This window comes from Mustela nivalis, assembly GCF_964662115.1.
Source record: "Mustela nivalis genome assembly, chromosome: X".
In the NCBI taxonomy this organism is placed as follows: domain Eukaryota; kingdom Metazoa; phylum Chordata; class Mammalia; order Carnivora; family Mustelidae; genus Mustela; species Mustela nivalis.
This window is the reverse complement of record NC_139040.1, coordinates 3,103,986-3,119,047: the sequence shown is the minus strand read 5'-3', so window position 1 is coordinate 3,119,047 and position 15,062 is coordinate 3,103,986. Positions and strand designations below refer to the sequence as shown.

Below are 15,062 nucleotides of genomic sequence, written 5' to 3'. Positions count from 1 at the left end.
CTGCTTCACTTCCTCCTCGCTGCGCACTGACTTCTTTGTTCACCGACGGATCACAAGTACTCCAAACCTGGCCCTTGTGGAGCACAAAGTATGTCTGTTTTGGGGTGTGGGCCTGTCCCGTCAGTCCTCAGGTTGCCTTTGTGGTGGCAGGCCTGTCTGGAAAGCTCTTGGACCAGGATCCTTCTCTTTGGCACGGGCAACTGGTGGTCAGCCGCTCCTCACGGGTTCCCTTCATAGTAAAAACCCTGTGATGTGCCAGGGGCTTCGGGCTTCTAGGCTGACCTGTACCATGCTTGGCAAGTGATGGGGCCTGTTTCACTGTTTCCCAGTATCTACTTTCCCTTTCCTAGAAGATACCCCAGGGCTCCCTTTAGTGCTCTACAGTTCTCAACTCCTGGGCTTCAGATTCTGTGGGGACAGCCGGGTGACCATAGTTTTCCTCCATGGGCCCCAAGTATTCCCTGGCGCCATTGGCAAGTCCCTTCACCAACTCTAAGATCCCAGCTTAGCTTTCCAACGGATGACAGCATTGGGAGAGGTAGCCTGATGTAAATTTTAGTAAAGTGATTGAGAGCTGGGAGACAGGAGGTGCTGTGACGCCTTCAACCAACTTCAAAATTTTCCTTGGCCCGAGTTTTTCCACCTATAAAATTTACCTGGTATATAAATTGTACACTGTGAATAGGCTCTGTAAACTGAACCAGCAGGCACACTGTTCTGTGCACTGCTGGTGTCTGGAGGCCAGTGCAGATGAGATAATGAAAAGAGGCTGGATTCGAAGAAAAATTGTCACCCTTCAGTAAAACTTGCATTTTATTAGATTCGAAGAAAAATTGTCACCCTTCAGTAAAACTTGCATTTTATTAGAGTTTGTGAAATAAATTAATTTTCTGTTGGAAAAGACATCAACAAATAAGCCAACGACAACAAAACTTGCATTTCATGGCCCAGGGATTCCTGAAGGAAGAGTTTTTACTAGATAACCCCAGCCAAAACCACTTATGTATTCTTTCTAGAAGTGGAACTAAGTTTTTTCACCAGGGGGCATATTTTACCAATTTGTATTAGGAAAAAAAAATCACACCCCACATTATAAAGAAGCCAGAGTTTCTTTCTGTCCCTCTCCCACTCTCTCTTTGCCCACCCCCTTCTCAGGATGATTTTTATTGATTGTATGATAGAGCTTATTTCTATTTTCCTTGTGGCTTAGTTTTTAAAATATCACACTGTACGAGGATTGGCTTTAGAAAGTGCCAGTTAGTGTTTCAAGTATGGCTATTCCCATCCAACCCCACCACCAGCTACCTAAAGGAGGACTGCGGTGGGTCAGGAGGCAGGGTTGCTGTGTGAGCCAATAAAGAAAATGGAGGGATACTGCCAAACTCAACTTTGGGTGTACACTCTTCCTGTCACTGGGTTTATAATACAGAGATTCAAGACAATATGTACAATGGACAAAACATGGGACTGAGAGTTGGGAACTAAAAATTCTTGAATCCTGTCACTAATCCAGTGAGTCTGGGGCAAGTCACTACTCATATTTAGCTCTGTTTTCTCAACTGAACTGAAAGGGCCAGACTGGGGCTTTTGCTATTTAAGAATCATTTTCTGATTCTTAGGGAATAAAGGAGGCACCCCTTAGGGTTGCCTCCATCATGACCACGCCCCCAACATGCCATTTCATTCCCATGGCAACGGCTGTTTGGGCTTCACTGACCTCCAGTTCTTTAGCAGCTGCTGCAGGTAGGAGGTTGCAGGACTTTGTTTAGGGGCCAGAGTGCTAATTTCTTTTTTTCTCTTACAGATTGAATTTATTCTAAAAGTTCTATCTTCACCTCAGTGAGCTCACAGTAAATGCTGGAGGAGTGTGAAGTCAGCAACAAAAAGAGGTATGACATCTTTAGTTTGCTAAAAAACCTCAAACACTAATATGTAAATGAGATTATGCATTTTGTCCCACATCAGATCTCTTTTAAGAATGATTCTTGTCTAAGTTATCACACAAATGCCACGCAGGCTGCTGATGTGAGAGTGTAAAAGTGCTGGTCTGGAGGCAAGATTTAAGCTTGGCCCCACTAGATAAATGTGTGTTCTGATAACTCCCTTTCCTCTATGGAACACAGTTTCGTCATTTGTACAAGAAGGAGTTTAGACTAATGGTATGGGCTGAATTGTGTCTCTCTTCCTCCTAGCCCAAATCCTATGTTGAACTCCTAACCCCCAGTAACTCAGAATGGGACCTTATTTAAGAATTAGGTTGTAGGGGGCGCCTGGGTGGCTCAGTGGGTTAAGCCGCTGCCTTCGGCTCAGGTCATGATCTCAGGGTCCTGGGATCGGGTCCCGCATCGAGCTCTCTGCTTGGCGGGGAGCTTGCTTCCCTCTCTCTCTCTCTGGCTGCCTCTCTGTCTACTTGTGATTTCTCTCTGTCAAATAAATAAATCTTAAAAAAAAAAAAAAGAATTAGGTTGTAGGTGTGATTAGTTGAGTCATATTGGAGTATGGTAGGCCCCTAATCTAATACGACTGGCATCTTGATAAAAAGATATTTGGATACAGATACAGACACAGGGAGAATGCCATGTGAAGAGAAATGCAGAGATCCAGGGGATGCTTCTACAAATAAAGGATCACAAAAGATTGCCCACAAACTACCAGAAACTAGGTGAGAGGCACATAACAAATTCTCCCTCACCATCCTTAGAAGAAACCAACTTTGCTAACCCCTCAATTGCAGACTTTTAGCCTCCAGAACTATGTAACAATAAATTTCTGTTCTTTAACCATTCTGATAGAGTAAGTTAGACATGAGCTGGAGACAAAGGTGGTGACAGACACAGGACAAATTACAAGCCTGCGGCACAACATCCTGACTTTATGACTTTTAACATCCTGGTCTTAAGTCTTCTAATACCCTTTGGTTGACAGAACAAGAGCCACAGGTATAGAACTTGCACTCTTTTCTCCAACCTCGACCCCCAGGGTAACCTACAGTTTTACACTGTCGTTTCAATCCCCACCCCTGTGGAGGAAAATGGCCATGACAGTTCCAGCAAGAACCCTGTAGGGCCAGAAGACTCCCCCTCACAACTGGTAGGGGGAGTTACTGAGGTGTTACAAAACAACTTCAGTTGGAGACCCCCCCCCAGCAGTTATGAGCTATAACCTATGCAAACATCAAAAGAAGAGACCCCCTAGCTCCAGTGCAGTTGCCAGTTCTGGGCCCAACCGACCTCCAAACTTGAGAATGCACTGTCCTTAAAAAACTGCTTTGTGCTAGGTACTTTCCTTCTGGCTATCTTTATTTGTGCACAGATCCTTTGTGGGGGATCCAAGAGACCTCCATGCGCACAATGCAGACTCTCTCCCACCAGTCAGTTTGCAGTTCATTGTTAAGGTAGCCCCAGCAAGCTAATACTACTATATCAGTGGCTTGCAGTCTTTTTGCTACCAAGAACCCTTTTGCTCTTTGATCTCCTGTGGACCCAGTTCATTTATTTAAATATTTATTGAGCACCTACCATATACTAGGCCCTTAATGTAGGCATTGGAGATACACAAAGTCACAAAGCAAATTTCCCTCCTCTTGAGCTTATTCTCTATGTTTTAAAAGATTTAGTCGGTGAAGTATATTACAGCTTCGTTTAGTAATAATTTGTATATTTTCTCACGAGATAACCAGGATTACCTCATCAATGTGATATGATTAGTGCCTAAAATCAAAGAAAGGTCATATTCTAAGTAGCTGTTGATCTCTTATGGCAAGTAAATACATGGAATTTTTTAGGATTTTTTTTAACATATTGAAAATTATTCTCAGAAACTCCAAGTATGGATCCCTAGGGGTACAAGAACTTCAGTATAGGGTTATTAGCTAGAGCAGGGGTGGCAAATTTTTTCCTGTGAAGGGCTAGATATTAAAGGAATAAAGTTTCTGTCCCAAGTACATAATATTGCCATTGTAGTTTGAAGGCAGCTACAGATGATAGAAACTAATGAGTATGGTGGAAATCCAATAAAATTGTATTTATGGACACTGAAATTTGAATTTCATACCATTTTCATGTGTGGCAAAATATTAACTCTTCTTTTGATTTTTTTCAACCATTGAAAAAGGAAAACCCTTTCTTCATTCAGGAGTTTCAAACTGTTTGCAAACTGCCAATGAGCAGGCTGTATGTATTCACCCAGCTGACCACAGTTTGCCAACTCCACAGTTAAATTTTAATTTTGCGCTAGTTCTGGAATTAGATTATTCTTATCTCCCTAAGGTTCTAGATGAGGGCCAGAGAGGAAATCAGTTTGAACTCAAACCCAGGCTTCTTGCAGCCCAGCCCACAGTGCTTATCGCTGTTTTAAGCTGCCCTGTTTAGTTATGATTTCACATGCGGTCTTTGTATCCATGTGATGCAGAAAATAGATGTGTGGTCAGCGGCCCTTTCCAGGCGTTGACCATGTAAGGGTTGTCCTCTTACTAGCTGCCAGTGGCAACCCTATTTTGTCAAGCCTGACCCTATGCTTACCGCACTGTTGTCGTTTATACCTCTCTCGGCTTGCGCGGGTCCGGGAGGCCCATCTGTCCCTTACTATTTGAGTTCCTGTTGTCTCATTGGCAGCTTTCTGAGCAGCTGCAAAATGTTTTTAACTTGAAGTGGAAGTTGGGGTCATTGGCATCGTCAGGTCCGGACGGTCACTCTCAGCAAGGGCTCTTTTCAGCTCTGACATTCGGACTCCGGTGAGTGGTAAACTAACTCCTCCCACTTTCCCATGGCTGGACTTTCACTGTTGGTAATAATTAGGAGGCGTTTCTCAAGGGCTGGGAAATAATGTGCACTTCTTTTTTGTGTTGTCTTCAGAAATTGCTTGGTTGCCTAGGACCACAGTCTTCTGCCTGGTCGTCCCTGTCTGCGGCTCGTCTGTTCGGGCAGCCTCGACACCGCCGCTTGGCGACGCGGTTCCGGAGGGGGACCAGAGGTGCTCCCGCGCGATCAGGGGGCGGTGGCACCGCCGTCCACCTCGGAGGATCATGCTGCGAGGCAAGTCCCGGCTCAACGTGGGGTGGCTCGGCTACTCGCCCGGCCTGCTCCTCGAGCACACACAGCTCTTCACAGAGCGCGCGCCTCGGCGCCCGAGCCGGTAAGTCACGTGAACGCCGGCGCCGGCGCCGCTCAACGTCACCACGGCGCGCCGCACTTGCGCATTGCGTCCCGCCGCCCGGCTCTGGCCGGCACTTCCGGCGCGGCACACCTCTACGGGTCGCCTACCGAGGGCAGTGAGTGCGGTCCTGGAGCCCCCCCGCCTCCCAGCACCTGCTGCGGGCGCGGCCACACCATGGAGCGCCTGGATAAAGCGGCGCTAAATGCGCTGCAGCCACCCGACTTCAGGTAGTCCCGAGCGGGCCCCAGGCCGGGTAGGAGTCCTGACCGCAAGGCGACCTGGCCCTGGCCTGGAGTGGGCTGGAAAGGAAGGCCCGAACCGAGCGGGCTGGCCTGCAGTGGGCGTGAGGTCTGGACCCTCGGGGCCGGGCTGCGGGCTGGGGCAGGGGGGAGGCAGGTTGGGGTCTCCATTGTCTACACGCACGCAAGCTGGGGCTTGGGGTCCTAGGGTAGAGGTCGGCGGGCCTTCAGCTCATGCTTCTGTTCTAGCCCTTCCTTTCGCTGTCGTCTATTTTGCGATCTTGCTCTCTGCAGTCTCTCCCCACTGCAGGGCGAGCTCCCTGAGGGCAGGAACCCGGCCTTCTCCATCTGCTTGTCCCCTACGGGGCCTGCATCGTAGGGGCTTAAATGTTTGTTGTATGAATGAACGAAGGAAAGAGTAGGGCTTCCCCTGGTTTGAGACTACTTCACTTGGAATTAGTAGAAAGAGCTTTGGTGGCGGAGTAGAACGGCCGTTCTGGCCCACTGTGGCCCACTAGCCTTGCCAGTGACACCTGGGTAGGCCAAAAGGTGGGGAGGGATTTACCTGCCATTTGATGATGACTTACTGTGTGCCAGACTCAACTTAGGCTCTTTATTACGTACCTTAGTAAAATTAAGAAAGTGTTGTTCGCCCTTTAAAAAAAAAAGATGAAGTTACTCAGGATAAGTGACTTGCCCAAGATCACACAGTCAGGACACACAATTAGTAAGTGTTGAAGCTGGTATTTGACCAATCCCACTGATTCCAAAGCCTGTAATCTTTGGAGCCCCGTGATCCTTTTCTCTCTCTTATGATGTCAATATAGATGTTTTTTAAATTGCTTTTTACTAGGATACCAACAGATAATTTTGTCAGGTACACTTAGAATACAGTGTAGCCCTCCTACACCTGATTTTCGTGTGTCATAATGCAATTTGCAGTGAAATCTAGTTGCAGTGGAAGTCTTGATTGCCACAGAAGGGAAGTGGTAAGCTGTGTCTGCTACTGCTTGCTGCAGAAGTTCGTATCAACTGGGTAAACTATAGGTGGTTTAAAGAGTGGGACAGCAGTAAGATTCATCCTAAGTTATTTCTTTGTTGGAGGCCCACTTTAATTCTGGATTTTTCATGTTCTTTATTTCTAAGAAGTCTCTGTAACACCCAATGAGAGAGTTGTAGAAGAAACCAGTTGAATGATACCAGTTACTTTGTTTTAGAATAATTCACCTGTTACACCCAAGCTGGCTTGTGCCTGCAAAACTGCCAGCTGTGGCGGGGATGTGGCTGGAAGCCAAAGAGAAAATGTCCTCTTAACATTAGAGGAAGTTTGCTAGTTTTCAAAAGTCTGTGTGCTTAACTTCATACTTAGTCCCATATTTGTGAGGTCATAACCCAGAATAAAAAATTTTGGAGCTTAGGGTAAAAAAATGAAAAAGAGTTGAAAATAAACTGCAAATTGTTAAGCTGAGCCCATGCCTGGCATACGAGTGTGCGGCTAGAAATTAGCATGTAGAAAAGAAAAGACTAGGATTAAGCGGTGGGATTGTAAATGCCTTTGTTTGCCTTAACACATTTTTGTATGGTATTACAGCATCTTTTCAATAATGATGTTTTCTGAAGGCCAGGTGAGATACTACGTATTTAAGAGAGGTGATTTGAAGAACAAAAGAACCAGTTAACACTCCCTTTCCCTAGATTCTCAAGCTTGGTTTCTTTATCAGGTTAGATATTTTAACTTTGCATGCCTAAAACACATACTTGAACTCACTATAGAAACACCCAGGTCATGTTTTTTGTTGGGATTCATGAAAGAAGTGGTCAAATACTTACGTTTAATTTTTATAGACCTATTGTAGAGCTACTCATATTCTTTATGAGGATTACACAGTAAATTTCCCTAAAAGTTTACTACTAGGAAACAGTTTAAGGAAGCATAACTATATTAGATGAGGATTGTGTAGCTCAGTGATCATCGTAGGAGGATGTGTTGAAAGATGTTCCACTGAAGTAGGGAAAGGAAATATTACAACTACTATGTGAATTTATTTTAACCGTATCCTTTTTAAGTTTCTAGTTTCACACATGTTTTATATTTTAAGTAATGAATTGATAATATGTGTGTAGATGATCTGTTCAAAAAAATCAGTATGCCCTTATATGGGCTTTGTGCTCAAAACTTATATTTAAGGTGGATTAATAGTCAAAAAAGTTTGTAGACCATTGTTTATAAACCGTAAACTTGAGATGTTCCCTTCCTTTCTGGGCTTCCAGAAACCTCCTTGCTAATAATTATTTACACACTTAAAAGAACCCCTTTGCTTTTTATAAATAAAATAAAATAAAAAAGAACCCCTTTGCCTGGATTTTCTAGGGCTCCAGAGAGATGTGCAGGTCTAATAGGAAGCAAGGTGGCATGTTAAGTCCTGTAATAACAGGTATGAGCTAAGTGTGATGGCATCCCAGAGCAATGAGTCATTTCAGGCAGAATGATCAGGAAAAGTGCCTAGAGGATAAGCTCTTTTGAGGGGGACAATGAAGGCACGGTTAGCTCCTTCCTAAAGATACGGACAGGGGCGCCTGGGTGGCTCAGTTGGTTAAGCGACTGCCTTCGGCTCAGGTCATTATCCTGGAGTCTCAGGCATCGGGCTCCCTGCTCTGCAGGGAGTCTGCTTCTCCCTCTGACCCTCCCCCACCCCGACTCTCTCAAATAATAAATAAATAGAAGCTTAAAAAAAAAGATACGAACAAAAACTGGAGCCTCTGAGGATTACCAGAAAGAGAATTAAGGTCAAGTGTTGACAATAAGCATAAAGCGTGAAGTGTGTTAAGGTAGTCTGATGATAGATTTAAGAGACGAAAAAGGACCTTAAGCTAAATGATTAAAGCTGTAGGGTTTACTGCGTTTACAATGTACGTGGTGGTATGTATGAGGTACAGATGTGTCCATGGTTGCTGGAAACCTACTGTCGCTTCACTTTGCAGTAGTGCTGCTCATTTGTAGCAATGCATAGGACAAATCCTGACATATATCTACTTATTGAAAAGTCAGTGAAACAACATTAAGGAACATTTTGAAAATGGGGAAATAACTTTATTTTGTATATTAATCTGTAGTCCTTTTATATTTGCACACATTTTTAACATAATTGGAATAGTATATGTCAGGGGTTGGTGAAGTTCTTCTGTAAAGGACCAGATAGCAAATATTTTAAGTTTTGAGGGCCATATAGTTTGGTACCACTACTCAGCTTGTCCTTTGTAGCTCCAAAGCCACCTTAGATGATACATAAACAAATGGGTGTGTCTGTGTTCCAGTTAAACTTTATTTATAGAAATAGGCATTGGGCCCTTAGGCCTTATTTTGCAGATCCCTGATACACATAATACGATGGAGTTTGCCTTGTTCATTTGTCACACAAGGACTTTCCGAGTAATGGTCAGAGTGTTTTTTGTTGGATCCATATATTGATACACATCAATTGTGAAATCATTTTCTTATTATGGACATTTTTATTGTATCCAGTTTCGTTTGTGCTTTTATGTTAATCTTTTTTATGTTAGTCTTTGTATTAATGTTTTAATTACAGATTATCACACTTGTTTTTCTTCAAGTATAAATTTGAAAAGCTTGATTCCGTTCTTCAGAATGGTTTTCTTGTATTCTGGATCAAAACTTTCTCCATTGGAATATTTCCTTGATTTTAAAATAACCTCCGGACAAATAGAATTCACTGAATAGAAGGTGTTTTGACATTAATTTTTAAAAAATTTTATTTATTTATTTGACAGAGATCACAAGTAGGCAGGGGGGGGGGAAGCAGGCTTCCTGCTGAGCGGAGAGCCCGATGTGGGGCTCGATCCCAGGACCCTGGGATCATGACCTGAGCCGAAGGCAGAGGCTTTACCCACTGAGCCACCCAGGCGCCTCTTGACATTAAATTTTTAATGAGTCTATGTTGCATGAAGACTTATCTAAGGTGTACTATAGCTATTTAATTACAAAGAAATTAAGTTTCCTTCAGCTGCATCTAAATATTTCTAGACTGCTTTTTCTCTGGAGATCTCTCATGCCTTGTTTGTACTGTATCCAGCTGGCCTTTGATAGTGTGCTTTGTGAAGGAACGTCATTAGTTGTTTTCTCTCTTTTCCTTTACTGTCTCCATTATATATTCTGTAATTAGGGTATGCTTGCATAGCATTTTGGACACTACAAACCACTTTCATAGTTTGATGCTTCCTCTCGCACTGGATCTGAACGGCAGTCTCTTGGGTGTTCTCTAGGTCTTTAGGATCTTCTCATTTTGAGTTCCTGACTCCTCTTCCTCTGTCCAGTGCTCCCAAGGCAGGGGCAGGGTTTCCAGCATCTTTTCTATGGATACAAAACCAGTTGGAAATGGCTGTGCAGGTTCTGATTTTCTCTTTGTTTACTTTCTTCCAGAAATGAAAGTTCATTAGCATCTACCCTGAAGACGCTCCTGTTCTTCACAGCTTTAATGATCACAGTACCTATTGGGCTATATTTCACGACTAAATCTTATGTTTTTGAAGGTAATCCTAAATGATAAAACAAGACATTTCCCCCTTAGTATTTTTAAGATTCTATGTGTTTATGATCTCTTTATATCTGTAAGCTGGGTGTTCTTAATTTGCTTCTTCCATCTGTTTCTGTTTTGCTTTTCAAAAATCATGTTGTTCAAGTGAGTCTTCCTTCATGAAATTAACTTGTTCATCATTGAGTCATTTTAGCGTGACAGTATATTTGTTGAGGGTTCTGTGAAATGGCTTGCAAGTTCTTTCTCTTACTATACCTCTGACAGCAAGACTTGGCTGACATGGGAGGAGGAATTTGGGGCAGTGTACCTTTGATAGCAGACATTAGTAGAAAAAGAAAATTAAGTCCCCCTTTGTATGTTGAAATCTGTGAGTGAAGTGATCATTACAGTTTTCACTCAGAATAATGTTCTTGTGTATAGGAGGTATTCAGATCTTTAAATGAACTTGATTTATCACCACCCAAAGTATTCCTTTTTTAATTGCCTGACTGGTTAAATAAATATATAGCTAATAAAAAGCAGTATGCTTTGTTTTTTGCACTTTGATAAATTTGGGAATAAAATGGAAACTTTTTTTCTCTTGATAGGCGCCTTTGGAATGTCCAATAGGGACAGCTATTTTTATGCTGCTATTGTTGCGGTGGTCGCCGTCCACGTGGTGTTGGCCCTCTTTGTTTATGTGGCCTGGAATGAAGGCTCACGACAGTGGCGTGAAGGCAAACAGGATTAATTGAACATCACCTTTTGATAGCATTAAATGGATTTTTAAAAATGGTAAATGTGTCTGTGGTATTAATAATTTCAATAAAGTTGAGAACATGTTAAAATCAATCTGAAGGAGTCACATTTGAATAGTGTAAAATTTGATCCTTCTAATGCAATGATTTGTATCATCAGTTTTAACTGTCCGAGTCTCTCATTTGCAAATGAGAATTTGTAATGTTAAGTTGGTCACAAATAAGTATGTTAACTTAATTATACATTTGGGAAGAATTTGATTATCTCACAACCAAAAATGTTTTACAGCATTTTGTCTTTTGGTTGGTTTTAAGGTTCATTTCTCTGGATTTGTTAAGATGTACACAGTGAAGGAAATCTGAGCTGGTTTTCACTGGAGCACTTTCCCTTACTTTTACTGAAGTCCTGGGTCATTGGATTCTAGGTTGTAAATTCCTGTGCGAAATTGCTTGAATTGTGGATTTTGGACTTCATCTGAATGTCACTGAAAATTTTGCATCGAGTGTAATTCCTAGTCAATAGGAATCTTTCTCATTACATTATTTCATGGGAAGACTAGGCCAGATCACACCCACACCCTTTTGTGGGAAAGGACTGGTTCATTGAAGGATCTAGGCAGCAAAGCAAAAAGATAGCTACCTGGGCACTTAGCCTTTGCAGGCTACCCTGTGCTTTTAGGCTAACTGTTTAATGATCTGCTTTGCTCTGGCATTGAATAGTGAAGTAATGCTTTCATTACAGGGTTTGTGTAAACTCCCTTTCAGTTTGTTTTTCCTACTTTTCAATAGTGTATATGGTAGGAGTTTACATTTAGGTGTGCCCATTTTCACATACTTCATGAGAGTAGATTATTTTTATCATCCAGGAAGTATTCCTGGGATTGGTAGTCGAGTCTTTTTTAATCAGTGCTGTTATACCCCAGATGTATATAGTTATGTAATCGTGAGGTCCTATCTGATGGGAAAAGACCCTGCCGTTTTACTTTGGTACTCTTAGTCTGTTCTTTCCAGCTACTTGGTACTACTTGTGTGCAGTCTAAAAACACACCTGGAAAAATGTGTATTGAAACAGGAAGAGAATTTAAATTCCATGTGATATTTCTAGCTGGAGATAAACATTATTTTGGCTTATATTCCATGTGCATTTCCTAATGCTAGTTCAGCACACTAAACATTTGGTTTAGTTCAAATTCTGTTAAGTTCAAATTCTGCCTGTGTTGTCTCACAGTTATTTACATTATTTTTCTGGATGAATGGTTTTGGCCATTTTCTTGAAAAAGTACATCCTACCCTTACTCCTTTTTACTAGTCCAATTTCCTGTTACTGTTGCTGTTTTTGCCATTACTGATTTTTCTGTTCACCCCTATTTTCGTTGTGCAGCTGGACTAAAGGAATAGGGAGGTGGTTAAGCATAAAGTAAGTAGGCATTTGTGTTTAATTGTTGCGAAAAAGTGAAAGATGACTATTGTAGGACTCTTATTTTGCTTAGAGTTAAACATTGTCTGCAGTTTAAATATCTTTAAGCCATTATTTTAACTGTAAAGTGTTTTCTTAAAGACTACAGTTTTAGTATAAAATTGTACAAATTTAATATAAAGTTGTAGAATACCCTGGTTTAAGTTTGGGGTACTGTGTGGTAGATTTCTAAATGGTTGTCCCTTTAGAAGCCTTGTTACACGTAGAACTGTTACCCACCTAATTTCTTTTCTATAATGCCAAGGTTTTGTATTGTTGAGGTCTCATGCTATTTGTAAAATAAGAATGCCCAATGTTAGATTATTCTGATTTCAGATGTTTGCTGAGTAGAAAATGATATGGATGTTTTTCTACAAGTATTTAAACCAGAGATTCATGCAAAAGCAGTTGTAATTTACTCTTGGAAAAAGTACCAAGTGTTTGAAAGTTAGAATTGGAAGCTAGAGTTGATATTGGAGATTGTTAAAGTACAGGCTTGTTTTCAAACCAGTTAATTTTTTTCCGGAGTTCTGTTAATTCACTACTTCGCTGCTGTTAAAATGACATATGGTATTTTACATACAGATTTATTATTCAAGATGTCCCACTGATTTCCTCTTGCACAATGTACGTACTTCAGGATGTATAGAAAGGAAAGCTAAAATTGAGCCCTCATATGTGTTTTAAGATAGGACTATGTTCACTGTTGTTTGAAAAGGGATTGTAAGAATAACCTCAATTAGGAAGCGTAACTTGAAGTGTCAGCACGAGCTACTGATAAACACATTGCTTTCCCCATCTTACCTCCCATTTTGTGCCCACCTGCCAGAATATAATCTTTTCTTTCCTGTTGTGCTAGAAAATGAAGTGTGTTGTAGAATGCATCTGATGTTTTTAGCTCTTCAAGTGGATAGACACTGTTTTACGTATTAACAGCAGAATTCAGTTTTGAGCTGTTACCGAAGGAACTTAAACATCTTTTTAAAAACCTCCTATTTCATGGAAATCTAGCATATACATTGTAATAATTAGGCTATTTTCATCATAAAAATCTCATTATCTTTGCCAAAAGAGCCAGCTGATTGACATGTTTGATATTTACCTGCCATTTTCATATAAATTTTATATGTACAGCTAAGAGTACCCACGGAGACCAGTAAAAACAGTTAAATAAGGTGTGCGCAAGGAAAGATGATAGCCAAAGGTATATGAAACTACTATCTAGTGTGTATTTCTCATCTCTAGACAAGTTCATGTTTATTGTTTTATTTATGATCAAGTGAAGTCGTAGACCATTGTTGGCCCACTTTATAAATGGTTCAGCAGTGGCACAGAATTCGTCACTTGTCTGAGGTCAGTAGCAGATTTTCTCGGCTGTCAAGTGATGTGTGTCCTCCAACAGAGGAGTACAACTCTATTAGTTCAGATTCTACTCTTATATTGAAGATGAGTTTTGCAAGAGCTGGCTAAAGCAACACTTGGATAACTTGACAAGATTTTTTTCTTCATTTGGCAGAAGGGGAAAGGGTAACCTGAGAAACTAAATTATTTTCAGGGACTTTGGGAATTTAACAATAACTATTACATGTAATTTATGAATAGTCAAATGCTTTATATATTCACTAAAATAGTCTGAAATTCCCCAATTTACCCTCATTCCTGGCCACACTTTCCTTTCCTGTTGCATTGCTTCATGTTCTTAAGAATGGATTCTGCATTCCTTTTAAGGTATTCTGTCAGTCATATTTGTCAGTTATACATGCTAGTCTTCCTTTTTCTCAAGTTCAGTGAACTCTCACTGGACAATAATAGCAATAGCTAACAACATCTGCACAGCACCTTACAGTTTGCAAAGAACGTTCACATATTCTTGTTGGAATTTTGCATAGTGAATCTGCTACGAGATGTCTCTTGACATCCTTGCCGAAGATGTTAGAATCTTTTAACTCAGTAGAGTCGTTGAGTATGCTGTAGTCTTTGAATAGTGCCCTGACTAGGGATGGGGATTAGATGCGCTATTTTGAAAGCTGTGTGTAATTATTGAAATGGGGGGCTTGAGTTCTTTAGCCACTTGAATCAGATTTACTTTTGTAAGTGATACTTTTCTAACTGTTACTTGGATGGATTTTGTATCCATTATATTCCAGCCTGTAATTTGTATAAATTTACCGTCTGTTGTCATTAAAAAAGTGTTCGAAATGCGACTTTGATGTGTCCTGATTGAATGAATAGTAAGTTTATTAGCATCTCTGTTTTTTAGCCCTTATTTGCTTCTGTTTATACCATATAAAATCTATAGAGTTGTCAAGGGTAGGCCTTTATGCAATACTTGTAGACCAGAGGTGCTCAGACTGGTGGGGGTCTCTGAAGGGTACCAAGACAGGGAGGGCTGGTTATACCCACTATGTGGTGACCCCATCAGAAGTGGTGTGGCAGTGGGGAAAGAAAGCAGCATCTTGCCCTGTGGCTTTTTAAAGAAAATTCATTTGGGAGTGAATGGGCTTCAGGTACTGCGAAAGGAGTAATATTTGTGGCTAAATAATTCAGTGAGGGGCGGTCCGTTCCTTGCGGCAGTTGCCTTTGCCTGCGGCCCTCTAACCACCTTGTGCTGGCGCTCCAGCTAATCTCTGTGCTTCTAAGGGCTCTAGCTAGTTCTTAATAAATACTGTCCTCCTCTAAAAAAGATTTGAGACCTCTCAGTGTCAAAATATAAAGATGATATGTGGTCATATATATATGCAAAAGTACAGATTATAAAATGTCCGGGGAACTCAGGACACCTAGAGCGGCATTGCAGAGACCACTGGAATCACCTTCTAGGATCTACTGCCCAGACCTACCAAGTCAGAACCTCTGGGGGTGGGGCCTGGAATGAAAATAGTTGCTGGTAACGGGCCGTATCTGATGAAGCCCATTTGAGAAC

The 15,062-nt window shown here is 41.5% G+C and overlaps 1 protein-coding gene and 1 long non-coding RNA gene across 2 annotated transcripts; both read left to right on the top strand.

Moving 5' to 3' along the window:
• Positions 1–1,729: 1,729 nt before the first annotated feature.
• LOC309855831 lies at positions 1,730–5,133 on the top strand. The gene is made up of 3 exons (XR_014307003.1): positions 1,730–1,889; positions 4,614–4,712; positions 4,854–5,133. It is a non-coding gene; the product is annotated as an uncharacterized lncRNA (long non-coding RNA).
• A 10-nt stretch (positions 5,134–5,143) lies between these two features.
• VMA21 (vacuolar ATPase assembly factor VMA21) lies at positions 5,144–14,343 on the top strand. Its single transcript, XM_082716483.1, has 3 exons — positions 5,144–5,381; positions 9,832–9,941; positions 10,534–14,343. Exons 1-3 carry the CDS (start codon positions 5,329–5,331, stop codon positions 10,674–10,676), a joined length of 306 nt encoding a protein of 101 aa, XP_082572609.1. The 5' UTR covers positions 5,144–5,328; the 3' UTR covers positions 10,677–14,343.
• Positions 14,344–15,062: the final 719 nt, after the last annotated feature.

Bases quoted from the DNA above. Each gene is read 5' to 3' on its own strand.
- VMA21 (XM_082716483.1), top strand. From the start codon at position 5,329: ATGGAGCGCCTGGATAAAGCGGCGCTAAATGCGCTGCAGCCACCCGAC. The intron at 5,382-9,831 runs GTAGTCCCGAGC...ACTTTCTTCCAG, and splicing joins CTGCAGCCACCCGACTTCAG to AAATGAAAGTTCATTAGCAT. The intron at 9,942-10,533 runs GTAATCCTAAAT...TTCTCTTGATAG, and splicing joins TAAATCTTATGTTTTTGAAG to GCGCCTTTGGAATGTCCAAT.